At 44.7% G+C, this 19,792-nt stretch overlaps 1 protein-coding gene across 6 annotated transcripts in view; it reads left to right on the plus strand.

Annotated features, from left to right (window-relative positions):
* Positions 1-19,792, plus strand: part of LOC147108700 (zinc finger protein 512B-like) — a 165,738-nt gene that overhangs the window by 124,532 nt on the left and 21,414 nt on the right. For all 6 annotated transcript variants that reach the window (XM_086005429.1, XM_086005434.1, XM_086005433.1 and 3 more), the window contains 6 exons: positions 5,827-5,951; positions 12,822-12,914; positions 13,166-13,264; positions 13,660-13,827; positions 16,066-16,260; positions 17,556-17,657. In XM_086005429.1, coding sequence (XP_085861555.1) covers positions 5,827-5,951; positions 12,822-12,914; positions 13,166-13,264; positions 13,660-13,827; positions 16,066-16,260; positions 17,556-17,657 — 782 coding nt within the window. The remainder of the gene's footprint in view (positions 1-5,826; positions 5,952-12,821; positions 12,915-13,165; positions 13,265-13,659; positions 13,828-16,065; positions 16,261-17,555; positions 17,658-19,792) is intronic.

Consider the following 19,792-nt stretch of genomic DNA (forward strand, 5'->3'; position numbering starts at 1 on the left):
AAATGCACCAACACACTGAAATAAATAAATAAAAGCCATTACATATATAAAATTAATTAAAATGGCATTTAATTATATATGCTGAACAAAAATTTAATATTTTGATTTTTTTTTAATGTTTTTATGGGGCTTAATATAACCTTCCCTTATTGGACAGGGTTTTTAATTTATAAGTGAGTGATAAAATCTTATTTTTCTATTTTTTTAAAACTCTTATGCTGGTAAAAGCAGGCCTTTCACCTGCTTTTACCAGGCGTAAGAATTCTATGGCCCTTCAGCGGGTGGAAGTTGAGTAAATAGCGGAACTCTCCACCCGCAGAGGCACTTTTCTCGGGCATGTGGATGATCTGTCAAGAGAATTCTTAACAGATCATAAGTGCCGGGTTTCAGCACATGCGCTTTGCATGCCTAAACCCGGCACTTGCGCAGCCCCTATGAGCTCATACGCACCCGTGGGGGTCGGAAATTCAAGGCCAATATAAATTAAACCATAATAACAACAGAAAATGCTGGGAAAACTCAGCAGGCCAGGCAACATCCGTGGAGAGAAAATAGTTAACGTTTCGAGTCAAATTCTTTGTCAAGACTGGAAAGGCACAGGAAATGAAATAGATTGAAAGGCCAGGCTGGGAGAGAACAAAAGAGAAATGAAGAGACATTAAGAGGTATTCAAAACGAGACGAGATGGTGATAGGACCAGTGGAGACAAAAGACGGCTCGTTTTAAATACCTCTTAATGTCTCTTCATTTCTCTCTTGTTCTCTCCCAGCCTGGCCTTTCAATCTATTTCATTTTCTGTGCCTTTCCAGTCTTGACAAAAAATTTGACTCGAAACGTTGACTATTTTCTCTCCACGGATGTTGCCTGGCCTGCTGAGTTTTTCCAGCATTTTCTGTTGTCATTTCGGATTTCCAGCATCCGCAGTATTTTGCTATCATAAATTAAACCATCACCCACTTACAGGTAAAATAATGTTGTAAATAAAAATTGTACCTTCATAACAGTTATGCCAGGAAGGTTTATATTTTCATCATCTTAAGATTCACCTAAGTGTCTAGAATTCAAAGCTTATAGAGTTTTTTTATTATTCATTTGGGATGTGGGTGCCTCTGGCAAGGCCGGCATTTATTGCCCATCCCTAGTTGCCCTCGAGAAGGTGGTGGTGGGCCTTTTTCTTGAACCACTGCAGTCCGTGTGGTGAAGGTGCTCCCACAGTGCTGTTAGTAAGGGAGTTCCAGGATTTGGACCCGTGTCAAAAATAATCTTGATTCCCATATTTGGTAATGTTAATATTCTAATTAAAATATTGACAAAAAATTGTGCAGTTGAGCTGACCCTTTTCTACAGCATTCTTTCTTTAAAGGATTGTCTTGGTTGTGACACTTTTAACATTACAGGTTAATCTTTGAATACAAGGGTGGTAATTTTGACTTTGTGCGATAGTGTGAAATGGATGATTGCAAATTGGCAGCCTGTTTTACATCTCTCCTGATTTTTATTTCCACTGCCTCATACTTTGCCTCCATTCTGAGGAGGCACAGATGAATTGCTGTTTATCACCCCTTAATTTTCTCTTTTTTGAAAAAAAGATAGACTGCATTAACAATATAACCGATTGGGTCAAACGACATCACCACATTTTGTCATTTTACAAATGAACTCCATTACATAGAAACATAGAAGATAGGAGCAGGAGTAGGCCATTCGGCCCCTCGAGCCTGCTCCGCCATTCAATGCGATCATGACTGATCATCCAAATTCAGTACCCGGTCCCTGCTTTCTCCCCATACCCCTTGATCCCTTTAGCCTTGAGAAATATATACAACTCCTTCTTGAATATATTTAATGAATTGGCATCTACTGCCTTCTGTGGTAGAGAATTCCACAGGTTCACCACTCTCTGGGTGAAGAAATTCCTCCTCATTTCTGTCCTAAATGGCCTACCCCTTATCCTTAGACTGTGACCCCTGGTTCTGGCCTCCCCGACCGTCGGGAACATTCTTCCTGCATCTAGTCTGTCCAGTCCTGTCAGAATTTTATAAGTTTCAATGAGATCCCCTCTCATTCTTCTAAACTCCAGCGAGTACAGATCCAATCTCTCCTCATAGTAATTCCTGCCATCCCAGGTATCAGCCTGGTGAATCTTCGCTGAGCTCCTTCCATGGCAAGAACATCCTTCCTCAGATAAGGCAACCAAAACTGCACACAATACTCAAGATGTGGTCTCACCAAGGCCCTGTACAACTGCAGCAAGACATCCTTGTTCCTGTACTCAAACCCTCTCGCTACGAAGGCCAACATACCATTTGCCTTCTTAACCACCTGCTGCACCTGCATGCTTACCTTCAGCGACTGATGCACAAGGACACCCAGGTCTCGTTGCATTTCCCCTTCTCCCAATCTATTGCCACTCAGATAATAATCTGCCTTCCTGTTTTTGCTACCAAAGTGGATAACCTCGCATTTTGCATTTCGTTATATTGCATCTGCCATGCTTCTGCCCAATCACCCAACCTGTCCAAATCATCCTGGAGTTTCTCGGCATCCTCCTCACAGCACACACGCCCACCCAGCTTTGTGTCGTCTGCAAATTTGGAGATATTACATCTAGTTCCCTTGTCTAGATCATTAATATATATTGTGAATAGTTGGGGTCCAAGGACCGATCCCTGCGGTACCCCACTAGTCACTGCCTGCCACTCGGAAAAAGACCCGTTTATTCCAACTCTTTGCTTTCTGTCTGCCAACCAGTTCTCTATCCAAGTCAGTACCTTGCCCCCAATCTCATGTACCTTAACTTTACACGCTAATCTCTTATGCGGGACCTTATCGAAAGCCTTCTGAAAGTGCAAATGCACCACATCCACTGGTTCTCCCTTATCTATTTTACCAGTTACATCCTCAAAAATTCCAGTAGATTAGTCAAGCACGATTTACCCTTTGTAAATCCATGTTGACTTTGTCCAATCCTGTCACTGTTTTCCAAGTGCTCTGCTATTACATCTTTTATGATGGACTCTAGCATTTTCCCCACTACCGATGTCAGGCTTACCGGTCTGTAATTCCCTGTTTTCTCTCTACCACCTTTTTTGAATAGTGGGGTAACATTAGCTACCCTCCAATCCATGGGTACTGTTCCAGATTCCATCGGATGTTGGAAGATGATCAGCAATGCATCTACTATTTCTAGGGCCACTTCCTTAAGTACCCTAGGATGTAGATTATTAGGCCCTGGGGATTTATCGGCCTTCAATCCCATCAATTTCCTTAACACCATTTCCCTACAAATACTGATTTCTTTCAGTTCCTCCCTTTCATCAGATCCTATGTTCCCCAACATCTCTGGGAGGTTATTTGTGTCCTCCTTTGTGAAGACAGAACCAAAATATGTATTTAATTGGTCTGCCATTTCTTTGTTCCCCATTATAAATTCCCCTGATTCTGACTGCAAGGGACCTACGCTTGACTTCACCAATCTTTTTCTCTTCACATATGTATAAAAGCTTTTACAGTCAGTTTTTATGTTCCATGCAAGCTTACTCTCATATTCTATTTTCCCCTTCTTAATTAATCCCTTTGTCCTCCTTTGTTGAATCCTTAACTGCTCCCAATCCTCAGGTTTACTGCTTTTTCTGGTCAATTTATGTGTCCTCTCCTTGGATCTTACGCTATCCCTAATTTCCCTTGTTAGCCTTGGTTGAGTCACCTTTTTTGTTTTATTTTTATGCCAAACTGGGATGAACAAATTCTGTAGTTCATCCATGCGGTCTTTGAATGTTTGCCATTGCTTATCCACTATCAACCCTTTGAGTGACATTCCCCAATCAATCCTACCCAACTCGCGCCTCAGACCATCGTAGTTTCCTTTGTTTAAATTCAGGACCCTAGTCACTGAGTCAACAACTTCATTCTCCATCTTAATGAAGAATTCTCTCATATTATGATTGCTCCGACCCAAGGGGCCTCGTACAACAAGATTGTTAATTAATCCTTTCTCGTTACATAATACCCAGTCTAAGATGGCCTGATCTCTGGTTGGTTCCTCGACATATTGGTCCAGGAAACCATCCCCTAAACACTCCAGGAATTCCTCCTCCACAATATTGTTACAATTTGGTTAGCCCAATTTATATGTAGATTAAAGTCACCCATGATGACTACTGTGCCCTTATTGCACGCTTCTCTAATTTCCCTTTTAATGCCATCCCCAACCTCCGCATTACTGTTTGGAGGTCTATATACCACTCCCATTAACGTTTTCTGCCCCTTGGTATTTCTCAGTTCTACCCATACAGATTCCACATCATCAGAGCTAATATCCTTCCTTACAATTGTATTAATCCCTTCTTTAACCAGCAATGCTACCCCACCTCCCTTTCCTTTTTGCCTATCTTTCCTGAATATTGAATACCCCTGGATGTTGAGTTCCCAGCCTTGGCCACCCTGGAGCCATGTTTCCGTAATCCCAATCAAATCATAAGAGACCATTGAAAATCCACAAATCTGAAACAGCAATCCGACCTGCCTTGAACCTGCCCACTTCCGGTTTTAACGGAGGTGGGACAAAGGGCGGGTGACCAATCCGCTCTCAGGAGGTGGGTTGGTCATTTAAATATTTTAATGAGGCTGCTTGCCTTCATTTTAGGATGTGTCTATTCGCAACACCAAAGTTCTGATTGGTCCCCTTGGATGACAAGACCTGATTGCTGATTGGTCCTCTTGGAGGACAAGACACACCCAGCAGTTTCTCTGGAATATGTAATTAGATCCTCCAGTGGGTCAGCCAGAGGCCTATTTGACGCGGGAATGCATTCTCTTCTGCAAGATTTCACTGTTGGAGTGGTACAGCAAGAAACAAAGTCAGCCTGAGTCACAGGCAAGCCCACAGGTTCTCCGAGACTTCTCTGGAGTTTCTGCTAGAAGAGGTCAGGGCGAGAGGGAAGTTCTCTTCCCAAGCAGTGGCAGGAAACAAAAGAAAATTTAAAATAACCGGAACTGCTTGACACCAGGTTGGCCTGGCTCTGAGGCCACGATGGCAACCTCGCACAGGGCATCAGGTTAAAATTGCAGTCAGGCCCTGATGACATCATCGGAGCCGGATCTGCATATTTAAAGAAGGACCCACTGCCTTCCGGTGGATCTCCCGTTCATCTGCTTAACTAAGCAGGTTAAAATTGCAACCCGCAGGAAGGCAGGGCTGCCTTGGAGGAGGGGTGAGGTGCATCGGCCATTTTAATTGCCCGCCTGCCCAGATTCCACCAAGCAGGTACAGTTAAAATCATCCCTCAAGAATCCGATATACTAACGGCTATTACATAAGGGCTGCTAATGGATTTAACAGCCTGGAAATCGATTGTATTTTCAGGCTTTTAAGCTGCTTTTGTACCGGCCTTAATGCCAGTTGTTCCCAATTCTCTGATCTCGAGCAACCAGCGGCAGTGTCATAGTAACTTTGCTAAATCTGGCTGCTGGGAAGAGCTGTGTTTTTACTGACAGCATGCAGTACTAACACTCATAAAGGTGAGTAAAATAAGCAGCTTTAAACAGTTGCAACAGAGACTGTAAAAAGTGGTTGTGGTGAAAGCTGTGTGTCTTATGTTAGAATATGATTGAGAATGCCTATTTTCCCTTTGCTGGAATACTGAATCATTAGTTGATTTCATTCTAACAATACAAGCATTTCTGGCTGCTGTTTCGGCAGGATTCAATGAGCAATTTCCAAACAATGTTACATTGTATGACATTAAAATGTGATAAACAGTTAATATTCTCGAAGCAGATCTTTCACTGTTGTCTTTAATGTTATACTCATACTGCTAATAACAGGAAGCCAGGAAGAGAAGTGGCATCAGGAAATTGCAGAGAAAGGGGAGATTGTTTGTCCAAACTGTATGACTGTGCACAGAAAGACTGTAGCAGGTTTGAAGAAGCACCTGGAAATCTGCAAAGAGGTATGTAAGATTTAATTCTACTAATGTTAGAAAATACCCGGGACCCAAAATTCTGCTATTTTTATGTGGGGGTTGGGGAGGGCAGAAATCGAGTAGCTCTGTCATTTGAGGTGTAGGTCAGATACACCAGAGTTACACCACTTCTAAGATACACGCTACATTCCAGTGGAACTTAGGGGTGCTTTTGTCAATGGGGGCGCATTGGAGGCAGGACTGCTGCTTGTCGGGTTTCAGTCCCACCTCTATCAACTTGTGGCCAACCCACACTATTTTCCCAGCGGACTTAGCAGGCCAATTAAGGAGAAGCCGGTTACAGAGAATGTCAAAGCTGTCAAACACTGACATTCTATGTTGTTTGATGAGTCCTTGTATTCAAGACTCATCAAACCTCTTTTTTGAGCAGAAATTAGATGGATGTTGCATCAGAGAATGCAGCAGCCATCTGCCATCTCTGCCGGTGAGATGCGAGACTCTCCGCATCCCCAACTGTTGAAGCCTGCAGGAAGAAACAAAGGTAAGTAAACATTTTCCAGCACTTTTCACTCACCTCACATACTTACTGACATGAATCTTGTCATTCATGTGGAAATGACTTATGAAATGATACTGGGCGGCCTGCTGGTGGTGCTGTCCAGGGAGAGTATAAATACTCGGGCATGGGCCCAGCTTGCTCAGGACATTCTTTAACAGGAACTAGTGAAGGACACAACTAGACCTCTATGTTGAAAAACAGTTGATTAAAGCCTTGTTTAATACTCAGACCAAGTGCCTAGTAGTTTTCTTACGTCACTTACCTCTCTACACTTGCACCCATCACTTACCTTCACAGTGCACTTTTGCATCCCTCTGAGCCCCGCAGACCCACTGCTCGCCTCGGTGACCCTGGCGGGGTTTCCCGACGTCAGGAAGCCCGCGCCTCTGTTGGAAAAATGGGGATAATCCTCTTAACTGCCTGTAAACAGGCAGTTAAGTGGCTGTAATCCCCTTCCCGCCTCCAGGAGACGGGACCCCGCACGGGTCGGCTACCCGCCTCCTGGGAAGATGGCATTGAGGCGGGTTGGGGGGCGGGATGGGTACACACCCCCAGATTCTGCCATTTTCCCGGCAGTCCCGCCTCCCCAGGGCTGGCAAGAATTCGCCCTTAGTGTCAGCAGAGGTAGTGCCTGTCCCCATGGTACATGTCTGCAAATGACAGGACAATGAAGGCAAAATCTGCTGGCTCAGAAATTCACCTATTTATGCCAGAGTTGCACCTGACTTGAATTAAACCTGTAGAAGAGGGGTAAGTTACCTAATGACTTGTCAGACCAGGAAGTGATTGAGCGCACAGGCTTCGACTGTCCATAAACTTTGTTCTGAAACATCAGCTTTGTCTGGAGTGATTACAAAACATTTTTTCTCAGCTTGCAACTAAGAGGTGAAGCTGTAAGCTGTCTTTCTGCAGTTTCAACAGGGAAATCTTTTGCTTTCCATCCTTCTGTCATGAAGCCCTAACCATAAGGTTCATTATGGGCATTCACATACAAATCTTTATGATGAAGACAGAACAAGAGACAAAGCAAATGAGAGAGGCGCAGAGGATAAAGCTGCATGAGAAGAGAGCTACTCTTCCATTAGAGTAATATATTATGCTGCTCTCTTGAAGTGATCATCTTAAGGCGGCAAAGGTTCTCTGAGGAGGCATAGAAGGAACTGTTTGTCTCATTGCAAATTGACCTACAAACATTCTCTCAAACTCAAAAAGCATAAAACAGACATGTCTTGGATCACTGGGTTTCATATCACAAAGTGACTTTACTGTGTTCATATATAGTTATAGCAATCCCTACCCCGGTGCTTCTTTGTGCCATTTTTTAATTTATCCTGGTGCTGTGCTGTGCTGGGGTGCTAGCTGAAGGCGAAGGATGTCCGTGACGCTTGCCTAAGCTATAGTATAATGAACCTCTTGGGACTGAGGAGAACTCTTCAAGCAGACTGCGCTGCCACTGAAGGTGTATGGCAGCTTGGTCCTGTATCATAACACCAGTGTAAGCAGGCATCTAACTGGCTGGCCTAATCAAAAGGTTATGCGAGCTGTCATCAGGAGAGAGAATAGCATCATGAAGGCATATTTTAGCCATGCTATTTGTGCTAGGTCTTGGATCTCAGTGCCCACTGACTAGAGGGAGGCCAGAATTTATGGCCTCAGTTAGATCCCACAGACCTTGAGAGATGGGGCCTCAAATCTCTGGAAAGCCAGTTTCTATTGTTCTCTCCAAGGCCTAAAGGTGGCTAGTCAAAGCATTCACTTAGAGAGGACTCCAGACCAGTCAGTGTATCCTATCAGGGGTTTAAATGGTTCATGGTGCTACCACTCGCTCTGTATAGTTGCATTGTATTGAATTTTTCACTATTGGCACCACGGATGGCGTTGTTTTATGCCATGATCCGTACTGTCTCTCTCTCGGGTCCTCCAAAATGGTCCTCCGTGTCTCCATGGCTGTGGTGGTTGGAGGTCAATCGTCACAGCCCCAGGACATTGCTGCAGGAGTTCCTCAGGGCAGTGTCCTAGGCCCAACCATCTTCAGCTGCTTCATCAATGACCTTCCCTCCACCATAAGGTCAGAAATGGGGATGTTCGCTGATGACTGCACAGTGTTTAGTGCCATCCACAACTCCTCAGATAATGTTGCATGCGGGCGTGGACTGCTTCAAGACCTGGAAGGTGTTCAGGCTTGGGCTGATAAGTGGCAGGTAACATTTGCACCACACAAGTGCCAGGCAATGGCTGTCTCCAACAAACGAGAGTCTGACCACTGCCCCTTGACATTCAACGGCATTACCATCAACATCCTGGGGGGTCACCACTGACCAGAAATTTAACTGGACCAGCCACATAAATACTGTGGCAACAAGAGCAGATCAGAGGCTAGGTATTCTGCAGTGAGTGTCTCACCTCCTGACTCCCCAAAGCCTTTCCACCATCTACAAGGCACAAGTAAGGAGTGTGATGGAATACTCTCCACTTGCCTGGATGAGTGCAGCTCCAACAACACTCAAGAAGCTTGACACCATCCAGCACAAAGCAGCCCTCTTGATTGGCACCCCATCCACCACCTTAAACATTCACTTCCTCCACCACCGGCGTACCGTGGCTGCAGTGTGTACCATCTACAAGATGCACTGCAGCAACTTGCCAAGGCGTCTTCGGCAGCAACTGCCAAACCCACGACCTCTTCCACCTCGAAGGGCAAGAGCAGCAGGTGCATGGGAACACCACCACCTCCAAGTTCCCCTCCAATCACACACCATCCTGATTTGGAAGTATATCATCGCTGGGTCAAAATCCTGGAACTCCCTACCTAACAGCACTGTGGGAGTACCTTCACCACACAGACTGCAGCGGTTCAAGAAGGTGGCTCACCACCACCTTCTCGAGGACAACTAGGGATGGGCAATAAATGCTGGCCTTGCCAGCAATGCCCACATCCCATGAATGAATATTTTTAAAAAATGCAAGTTTGATGCTCATTCAGCGTCCTTTTCAGAGCAGAATCCCAGAGATGTGAGTCTGCAGGTGTAGGAGCCAGGTATGACTTCTACAGAGCCTCTCCTCCCCATGTTCTGATTCCACTTTCACCTCTGGCATTGTGAAAGTAATGAATGTAGGAATGCCATACATATAAAGATACTGCAAGTAAGGGTTAAGGTAACAGATTTGGAGGACATCTGTCTCTGGCTCATTATGGTTTGCTGCTAATATTTTTTGATTTGGCTGCCATCCTTAATGTCCAGGTTGTCTGCTTCCTCCAGTTCTGCCAGTTCCCCTTTAAGCAGCAGCTGGTTTTATATCCTGCTGCTGCACTAGGTCCCTGTCTCTCCTCTACGTGTTTTGTATGCTCCCCCACACACCTTATTTTTAAACTAAATGACAAGATCAGTGCCACGACCTTATGGCAGGTGTAAGTTCCACCTGCCTCACCTCCAACACTGCAATAGTGTGTCAGAAATAAGGACCTCGGGACATAGGGGGACAGAATATCAGGAAGCTAGCAAGTATTTAAAGGAGTAAAGTAATCTAGGGATGACTAATCCCAGATGAATCCCAGTTTATTTTAATTCATTAGGTAGGTTGGTATTCGCATTTACTCGGCTCCTGCAATTATTTATTTAAATTTACATTGGCCCCTGTTTACTTCTGAGCACAGAAGACTACTATCTGTGCACCAGCTCCGCACAGTTTTATTGCTAAATGTGGCTACCTTATCCAAAAAAAAGTGGGTCTACGATTCTGCCACCTGGATAAGAAAATGGGATTCAGCAATGTGAACACAGTGAGCCAGCGCACATGACAATCACTCACGACTCAAAAGAACAAGCCCCAGCCTAGAGTGGAGCTGAGCAAGGGGATGCAGGAATGGACTGCATTAAATAGTGCCTTACCATATCTCAGGACACCTTACAATACTTCACAAGCAATGAATTACTTTTGAAGTGCAGTTACTGTTGTTATGTAGGCAAACATAGCAATTAGTTGAGCACACCAGTGTCTCACATACAGCAAACAAATGAATGACCTGTTGTTTCTTTGGTGGTGTTGCTTAAGGAATCAATGTTGGCCAGGACATGGGAGAACCCCCTTCTCTTTGAATAGTTTTATGGGATCTTTTACATAACACTGAACAGTCAGATAGAGCTTCAGTTTAACATTTCACCTCAAAGACAGCATTTCTGACAATTTCTCTCAGTACTGCACTGATGTGTCAGCTGAGATTATGTGCTGAGGTTCTGAATTGAGGCTTGAACCCACAATCTTTGACTGAGAGGTGAGAGTGCTACCAACTGAGCTAATACTTGAAGTACTTCTGCTCAGAATTATTGGCAAATCGTCACTTGGAGTACAATCTCTGAACTGATCGATTGTGAGCTGTTTTGAACCATTATGTAATTTTTTACATTTTAAAGTGAGATCAAAGGTTTATAGATAATTTAATATAAGCTTATTCTAATTCCTTATTTCATTTGATTATTTCTTAACAGGACATTTTGGATATTATTTTTCAATAGAACTCATGGGATTAGATTTGCCAGCAGTTGTTAAATTTAAGCACCTAGGAGATTTGCTTCACGAAAAAATTCCAGTCATCTAAGCCATTTTGAAAACCATTTCTTAAAGTTGTTCATCCATTGTATATTCTGCCCACATAATCTTTTTCTCAACAAATATTTTCTATCTTCTCCTACCCTGAAAGCTTTCACTCCTTACTAGGATGTGTACCATAGGTGTCTGTCACTCTCTGGTCCCTTATTCATGTGCACGTGTGAGTCTTGACAATGAGTGTTGGTATGCTATTCAACACCAGAGGATATCTTTACCTTGCTGAAGCCATTTCTAGTGTGTCAGCCTGGACAATGAGTGTTGTCTGTTTGACTGTGGAATCCTTTCAGCTGTTCCCGCTGATCGCCTCACCTGATGTTCATTCTTGCGCACTTCTAATCATAGTATGGAATCATAGAATGTTACATCACAGAGGCCTTGAATCCATCAAGTCTGCGCAGGTGTTTTCTCCACATAAACTACCCAATCTACCCCCTGTGTCCTGCTTGCTTCCCTTACCCTTTAATATTTCTCTTTTTCAAGCAACTATCTGATTCCCAGTTAATAAAAGTGCAGAATATTCCACCTACCCTCTGCACAAAGACATTTTTTTCTCACCACCTCTTTAATTCTTTTGGGATTATTTTAAATGTGTGCTCTATTTCCAATGGTAAGCAAGGTAGTAAAAACAATCAGTCACTAGTTGCATCCATCCCGGGTGGTTCTGAAATCTGAATATCCATCTCTTCTGTGAAAGCTGAGCAGGACAGGGATCGAAAAGAGAAATTTTAGCTCAGTTACTCACTGGTGTAATCCCGCTGAGCCATCAGGGGATCTTACATGGTGTTTTTTTCATCAGACTTTCACAAACCTTTTTTAATTTGTGTGTATATATATATATAAAACAAAAAAATTACATTTTCAAATTAACTAGGTGTTTTAGAAGTTAGTTATTTTAAGCAACCTCTTTTCGCTAAAATGTTGGCCTAGAAATTCAGTTGGCGCCGCGCCAGGGCTTTAGCGCCGGAAAGTTAGCGCCGGCGCTAAGTCCCCCTGCGCACGCCAAAAATTCAGTAGCGCCGCGCCCAAACGGCTGCCGGCGCTACTGAAGGGTGTTTGCGCCTGAAAACTGGCGCTACGCGCCGCATTGCGGCGCTATTCCGGCGCTGCGGCGCCCGATGCGGTGCGGCAGGCTCGGGAAGTGCAGGCCTCCTCCTTCAGTTAAGGAGGAGCTGCCTGCACCTGCCCGCAGGCCGGTAAAATCGCCACAAAAATGAGCCCGGCACCTCGGGGAAGTGCCGGGCTCGCAGCCGAGAAGCATCTGTTCCGCGGGGGGGGGGGGGGGGGGGGGGGAGTCCGGGGGGGGAGGTGCGGGCAGGCGGCCGGCGGGAAAGCGGCCGGCCGCCGCTCCACCTTTATGCGCCGGCGCAAAGTCGTGTAAGACTCTGTTGCCAGAGTCTTAGTTGCGGCTGCCACGGGCGAGGCGGCCGCAACTGAATTTCGGCGCTGGGGCCCGTCGGCATGGCAACCGGGACGCTGCGCACACCGATGACGTCATCGGTGCCGGCGCAGCGCTACCGGTCTACCGCCGATTCCAGGGCCCCAGGGAATTTTTAAACTGGCCATAACTCCGGCGCTAGGCCCTCCAGCGCCCCAAATGGGGCGCTAGGCCTACTGAATTTCTAGGCCGTTATTTCTATAAAAGCTAATCCTTTGAGATGACTTGCTAAGATTATGTGGTATTAGGCAGTGTTATTAATTCAGAAAAATTGACTGTACTCTAATGCTTGCAGCTGCAGGATGCTTTGAAGTGTCAACATTGTGCTAAGCAGTTTAAATCTAAAGCAGGGCTGAAGTATCACACAATGGCAGAGCACAACAATAAGGTGGGTAAACAACCTCAATTTTTCACTACACTAAGTAAAGCTTCCATCTCAGTTTGACAGCTGAGGGTAGATTTTTTACAAATGTTGACACCCACTGAGGAGCATATCAGGAAATCGAGGGCGTGCGCACTTTCCCAGCATGCACCTCCAGTAGGCGAGGCACCTAGCTGTAACCATGCATTGATCAAATTTTCCTTATGGTGTTTCTGAACTTCTTATGAAACAAAATTTTCTTATTTCATATCTTGCAGCCTGTGATGAATGCAGAGCAGTTACTGGATGAACAGCAGGAACGTGAAAGACTCCGGAGAGTTCTTAAACAAATGGGAAAACTGAAGTGTCCTAATGAGGTTAAATACATTCTAAATATTAATATTGGAAGATTAAAGCTGAATTTTATTCCCTAAATGTTTTTATTTTGAAATGTTATAAAGTCAATTTTACAATTATGCATTCCTGGTACAGAGTACAGAGTCACGCTCGTTGAAAGCACATAGTGGGAAATTACGAAAACTCACCCACGATTTCCCAACATGTGTGACCAGTAGGAGAGGTTCTGTGCTAAAAACATACATTGGTAAATTTTACCCTTTCGAGTTGTATACACTATCATCATTTGGTAGTTCCTAGTTGGAAACAATTATGGAAAAATATGTAACAGTTGTATGTCAGAGTAATCGGAGAAATTGGATATGTCCCTGACTCATGATTTGGTGCGTAGTATTTGTAATCATTGCCTTCCTAGGGTTGCACCGCTACATTTGCCAGCCTAATGGGCTACCAGTACCATCTAAAAAGATGTGGGAAGGAGCCTGCGGATATTGAAAAAGCTGTTTTCATTTGTGAACATTGTGGAAAGGAATATAAATCGAAGGCCGGTCATGACTATCATGTAAAATCAGAACATACAGTGGTAAGATTTCTTGATTTTCAAATAGTGGGTAATTTAAAAACTTTTCACTTCTCTCATGCTTTTACGGGCTTTTTTATGGGCAATGTTCAAGACTCCTTATTTTGTGGAGCGCAAACACTTCTTTAAATATATCCCCAATATACATAAGTGTATATCTGTTGTTTTTTGTGAATGTCTTTGCTGATGATTAAGGCTGTTATTAGGAGCTCATCACATAAAGAAAGATAGCGGGAAATTATGAAAACTCACCCACGATTTCCCAACATGTGTGCCCAGTAGGAGAGGTTCTGTGCTAAAAACACACATTGGTAAATGTTACCCTTTGGAGTTGTATACACTATCATCATTTGGTAGTTCCTAGTTGGAAACAATTATGGAAAAATATTTAACATTTTTATAGTGCTCAGGATATCCTAAAGTGCTTCATAGCCAATTAAATACTTTTGAAGTGTTGTAATGTAGGCACATGTGCTAGCAAATTTGCATACAGCATGGTACCATAAACAGGTATTCAATAAATGACGGAATAATCTGTTTTAGTGATGTTGGTTGAGTAGTGGATGTTGGTCAGGGCACTGGGAGAACTCCCCTGCTCGTCTTTGAATAGTGCCATGGGATCTTTTATAGGCAGGGCCTCGGTTTAACGTCTCATCTAAAAGATGGCACTCCAACAGTGCAGCACTCCCTCAGTACTGAACTAGAGTGTCAACCTAGATTATGTGCTTAAGTGGGGCTTGAACCTGCAACCTTTTTACTCAGGAACAAGGGTGTCATCACTGAACTAAGGCTGTCACCGTGGAGAATATCGAGGAGCTTTTACATTTGGCAGTATTGAGTTTACATTGCTAAAACCTTATCTTTCCAACAGAATCATAGATACGTGTTTATGTCACCTTGGCTCAACTGGTAGTATGCTTGTCTCTGTGTCAGAAATTTGTTAGTTCAAGCCCTACTCCAGTACTTGAGCACATAATTTAGGTTAACACTCTACTGTTGATCGGAATAATAAATTTGAACATCTAAATTTACAATAATTTATGACTGAAATTTCTTGACGAGCAGTTTTTTTCTTAATAACTAGTATACCTGTGCAAACTTCTATCAAATAAAAAATTTCTCCAAAAAATCTGAACAGGTAGAGATAAGGGCCTAGAAATTCATTAAGGCGCTGCCAGCTTTGCGCCCAGTTAACGCCTAAAGGGTGATTTTGCGCCAAAAATGAGTTTGCGCAGATATTCAGTGCAGCGGTATTGGCGGCGGTAGCCGTTAGCGCTGCGCCGGCTCCGATGACGTCATCGGTGTGCGCAGTGCCCCGGTTCCGCCCCGAAACCGCGCCGATCCCCATATTTAGTTGCGGCCGCCTCCTCCGAAGCGGCCGCAAACAGCGACCAGAAAACGGGGCCGTCCTGCTGCCTTAGTGGGGCGCTTTAAAGCGGAAGGTGCGGCCGGCCGCTTTTGCGGCGGCTGCCTGCCCGCACCTCCTTCCCCGGCCTCCTCCACCCCCCACCCCACCCCCCCCCGCGGCATTGCCGGCTGCTTTCCGCGAGCCCGGCACTTCTCCGTGGTGCCGGGCTCATTTGCCGGCACTATTCAGCGGCGATCTCCACGTTGCAGGCAGCTCCCCCTTAAGAGAAGGAGGAGGCCTGCAGTACCGCAGCCTGCCGCTGCGCAGCGGCGCCAAGAGCGCTGATATTCAGTGTCAGCGCACCAAGCGGAGGCGGGCACACCCTGGTATAGCGCCCGCTTCCGAATTGGGGCGCTAACAATGAATATCTGACGATCGCTATAGGCTTCCCGCCCAGTGCTAACTTTTGGGCGCTAGGCAGCTGGCGGGGCCATAGTGAATTTCTAGGCCAAGAGACCTTAATGTATAACAAACTAGTACTTCCACCCAATTATAAAACCAACAAAATCGACTTATCAAGTACAACTTGCATGACATCTGCACAGTTGATTCCACTTCTTTACTATATATACTTTATAAATTCTTTCCCACCGTGGTCCCTGATGGCACGGTGTGGATGTTTGAAAGAGCAGAAAGTTTTCCAATGTCATTATTCTTGTCACCTTCCTTTTAGTTATTGACAGCCTGACTCAGGGAAGGATCATGTGTCTCCAAGTTACATTCTTCCTCCTTTGCAATCATTAACATTTGTTGTGATGCATGCATTCATGGATTGTAAAAAAAAGAGAAAGGGACAATTATGCTGATAACAATTCCAACAACATATTGTTTAGGCAACTGAAGATTCTGATCAGAAATCAGTTGAGGAAGATTTAGAGAATTTGTTTGAGAAAACACCGAGTGGGCGCATCCGCCGAAGATCTGCACAAGTAGCTGTTTTCCATCTCCAGGAAATTGCAGAAGATGAACTATCAAAACTTTGGACCAGAAGAAGAAATAAGGATGACTTAGTCCCAGATATTAAGAGGGTAAGGGAATATTTATTTCAATGAAAGTGACTTGTGAAGAAAATTGAAGACATTATACTGAAATTGTATTGAGATCTTTATTTATTCTATTTTTTTCTAATTTACCATGTGATATGGAGTGCAGGGTTTCTCAGTAAGTACAGATTATATTTTGCATAAATCTTTACTTCTCTATGAAAGTTATCATGCAATAAAAACATTGAAAGAAGCGACAGTTCTTACACAGAGGGACTCTATTGGCTATGTGATTAAAATCAGTTTAAAACCCTACATAATATGAAATGGTTTATTTCACAAACTGCAGCTTATCCATATCCTATCACCCCTGTCTTTTCTGATCTCTGTTAGCTCTCCACCCCTCAACACATTGTCCTGAAATTCTTCTGGTAATCACAGCATGCCCTCCAGCAACTTTGCCGGAGTTTGTGGACTCAGTGAGTGGATGCCCCATTTGCAGGCAGCAGGCGGGCAAAAACGCCACTTTGGGCGCATCTTCAATGCTGAAAACTCTGGTACCTGCCCAGTGAGTGTGGTTGGCCCAAGCTCTCCAAACCTGGCCATTTAATCTTTTTTACCTTGTGAGCAGAGAGCCAATCTATAAAAGTATTTTTTAATAAGAATTTAGATCGTCGTTGGGGTCCACTTGATTGGCCCAGGCATCACTGGTGGGGTCTATATAGGTCCTGGTGGAGGGACAGATGGAAGTTCCTTCTCTTACAAGGCATTGAGAAAAATGCTGGAAACAGCCATTTTCCTTGGGTTCCGTTGTTTTTCTGTTGGAGTTATGGCATTAGACTGGTGAAGTCCCTGCAAAATTTCAGGACCATTGGCTTAATTGGAAATGTGTACTTGAGGTATCGGAGCAGGAGAAAGATCTTGGAACTTTAGTGACCAGGTCACTAAAACCATCAGCATAATTCTCCCAGGCTGTTAAAAAGGCAAACAGAATGTTGGGATGCATAGCGAGGAGTATGACATATAAGTCCAGAGAAGTCATTCTAAAACTGTACTTAACCCTGGTAAGACCACATCTGGAGTACTGTGTGCAGTTTTGGTTTCCCTATTTAGAAAAGAAGCAACACCAATGGTTTGGACAAAAGAAATTATTGTTAAGCTTCGCAAGAAGATAAACAGAAGTGATTGTAACAGCTGGCGTGATATTAACCTAATAGAATTGGTGCGGCCCTAATCACATAACATCACAATTTACTGCATAATTAATAGGCTAAACATTGTTTACCTAAGAGCCCAGTTATATAGGCTGTTCTTACCCAAGTCTTTCTCTCCTGATGTAGCTTAAATATACTCGTCCTGGGCTCCCATCATTCAACCCCAAACAGTTGGAAAGCTGGAAAAATGAGGTCAAAGAAAACGGTCAGATCTGCTGCCCTAATAATGTAAGTAAAGGCAGTCGTGAATTTTATTTTAGATTCCCCCCACCACAGCACTAGTCTTGTTTTGTATGTCTTGTGGAGGCTTAAGTTTCTGTCCTATCTCTGCCCATGCTGTCTCCAAGCTCATCTTGTCCATGAGACCTACATCCTGCTCCCTTGACCCAATTCCCGCTAAACTGCTGAACACCTATCTTCCTTTCCTGACTCCCATGCTAGCTGACGTTGTAAAGGCACGGTCCTCTTTCCTTTCAAAACTGCTGTCATGAATCCTCTCCTGAAGAAACACACCATCAACTGCTCCATCCTTGTAAACCACTGCTTGACCTCCAACCTCCCTTTGCTTTCCTAAGTACTTGAATGCACTGTCACCTCCCAGAACATGCCTAGCTCTCTCTCAACTCCCTATTTAAATCTCTCCAATCAGGTTTCCATACCTCCCTCAGCACCAAAATGATCCTAACCAAAGTCACAAACAAAATTCTCTGTGACTGGTGCATTATCCCGTCTCATCATCCTTGATCTCTCAACACACTTGACTACACCATCTTCTTGGTGGGATTGCCTTCCCTTGGTTTCACTCTTATCTATCTATTCATAACCAGAGCACCTCTCCCAATTTCTTCTCTACTCATCTCTGGATTATCACCTCAGGAGTCCACCATGGATTCTCTACCTCATCTGCACGTTGCCACTTGGTTACATCATCAGTGAACATGGGGTCAGCATCCACCTGTAATACAGAGAAATACATAGAAGTGACAACACAGAAACAGGCCATTCAGCCCAAATGATCCATATCAGTGTTTACCCTCCATGTGAGCAAATAGTTCTAATCACATCGGCCTAGAAATTGGCATACCTCCAGAGTATGCCTCCGACCCGTGAAACAATTCTGAAAGTATCTCCTGGCACCCAGGCTACGAAGAGTTGCAGTCTCGGGCCTCCAGGTGGACGGCAGCGTAAAGACCCATAGATGCCAGGGACGCAGGCGATTCGGAAGCGTCCCTGGGATCACATGGACCCGGTCCTCCAATGACAAAGGAGGATTCCATTGCAATCATTTACGAAGGGAATCCCCTAATGATAGGCAATGGAATTCCCAAATAATTATACAATGTACAGAATTCTAATAAATATAAATGTACTGAATTGCAATTTTATTCATAAGTTCCTTCATTGCACCAACTTCAATAAAAATTAAATTTTTTGATAAATAATTTTAAGCAAAAACTCATTTAAAGTCTATGGCCTAGAAATTCAGTTGTTTGCGCCAGCCGCTAGCGCCTTAGGAGGAGGAGATGTGGGGTGCTAAGCGGCTAGCGCCCGGGCGCAGCGCGATCTGCGCCTCTCGCCAACTTCAGTTAAGATTTAGCGGCGGCGCCAAGCCTTTGCGCGCGCTCAGCTGCGCGCGCAGATCCTGACGTCATTTCATGGTGCAACGCCCTTTGTGCGCCCCAAACCGGAAATTCAGTGGCGCCGGCCTATTGTGCGCCTGGCGCCCCTAGCGACTGGTAGAGGGGAACGGTTCCCAGTCGCTGCGGGGCGCGGGGGGGCGCTAATTAAAGGGCACTCCTCCTGCAGTAGAAATGGCAGCCATTTTGCAACATTCCTTCTTTGTGAGAGACGGATCTTTGGAGAGAGACAAAGGTAGAGAGCTTTCTGGTTTGGCTCAACACTCGCACAGGTACTTGTGGCTTCAGGCCACAGCTTTGCACTTGTCTTTAACTTCAGAGCCATAGCATTGATTGGAAACATATAATGGGGGCTGCAATGGGTGGAAACGTTGGGCTTCTCCATTGCATTCAAAGGGCTCAGAGACACCGTGAGAGAATGCCAGTCATGGCCAGACGGAGAAGGGGCAACAGGCGTCGGCAAAGGAGGCCTTACCCACCCAGGGTATACCGCCAGCAGTTCTCATATCTGAACGTGTCTGACGAGCAGTGTGTTCGGAGGCTGCGATTCAGAAGGGCGGTGGTCACTGAGATCTGCCACCTGCTTCGCGGAGATCTGCAGCCACAGCTGAGGAGCAGGACATCTCTGTCGGTGGCACTGAGGGTGACGGTGTCTCTCAACTTCTATGCCACCGGCTCCTTCCAATCCGCTACTGGGGACATTTCCAACATCTCCCAGTTTGCGGT

The sequence above is a fragment of the Somniosus microcephalus genome, chromosome 13 (assembly GCF_052327205.1).
Source record: "Somniosus microcephalus isolate GS21.2 chromosome 13, FLI_Smic_1.0, whole genome shotgun sequence".
Classification (NCBI taxonomy): domain Eukaryota; kingdom Metazoa; phylum Chordata; class Chondrichthyes; order Squaliformes; family Somniosidae; genus Somniosus; species Somniosus microcephalus.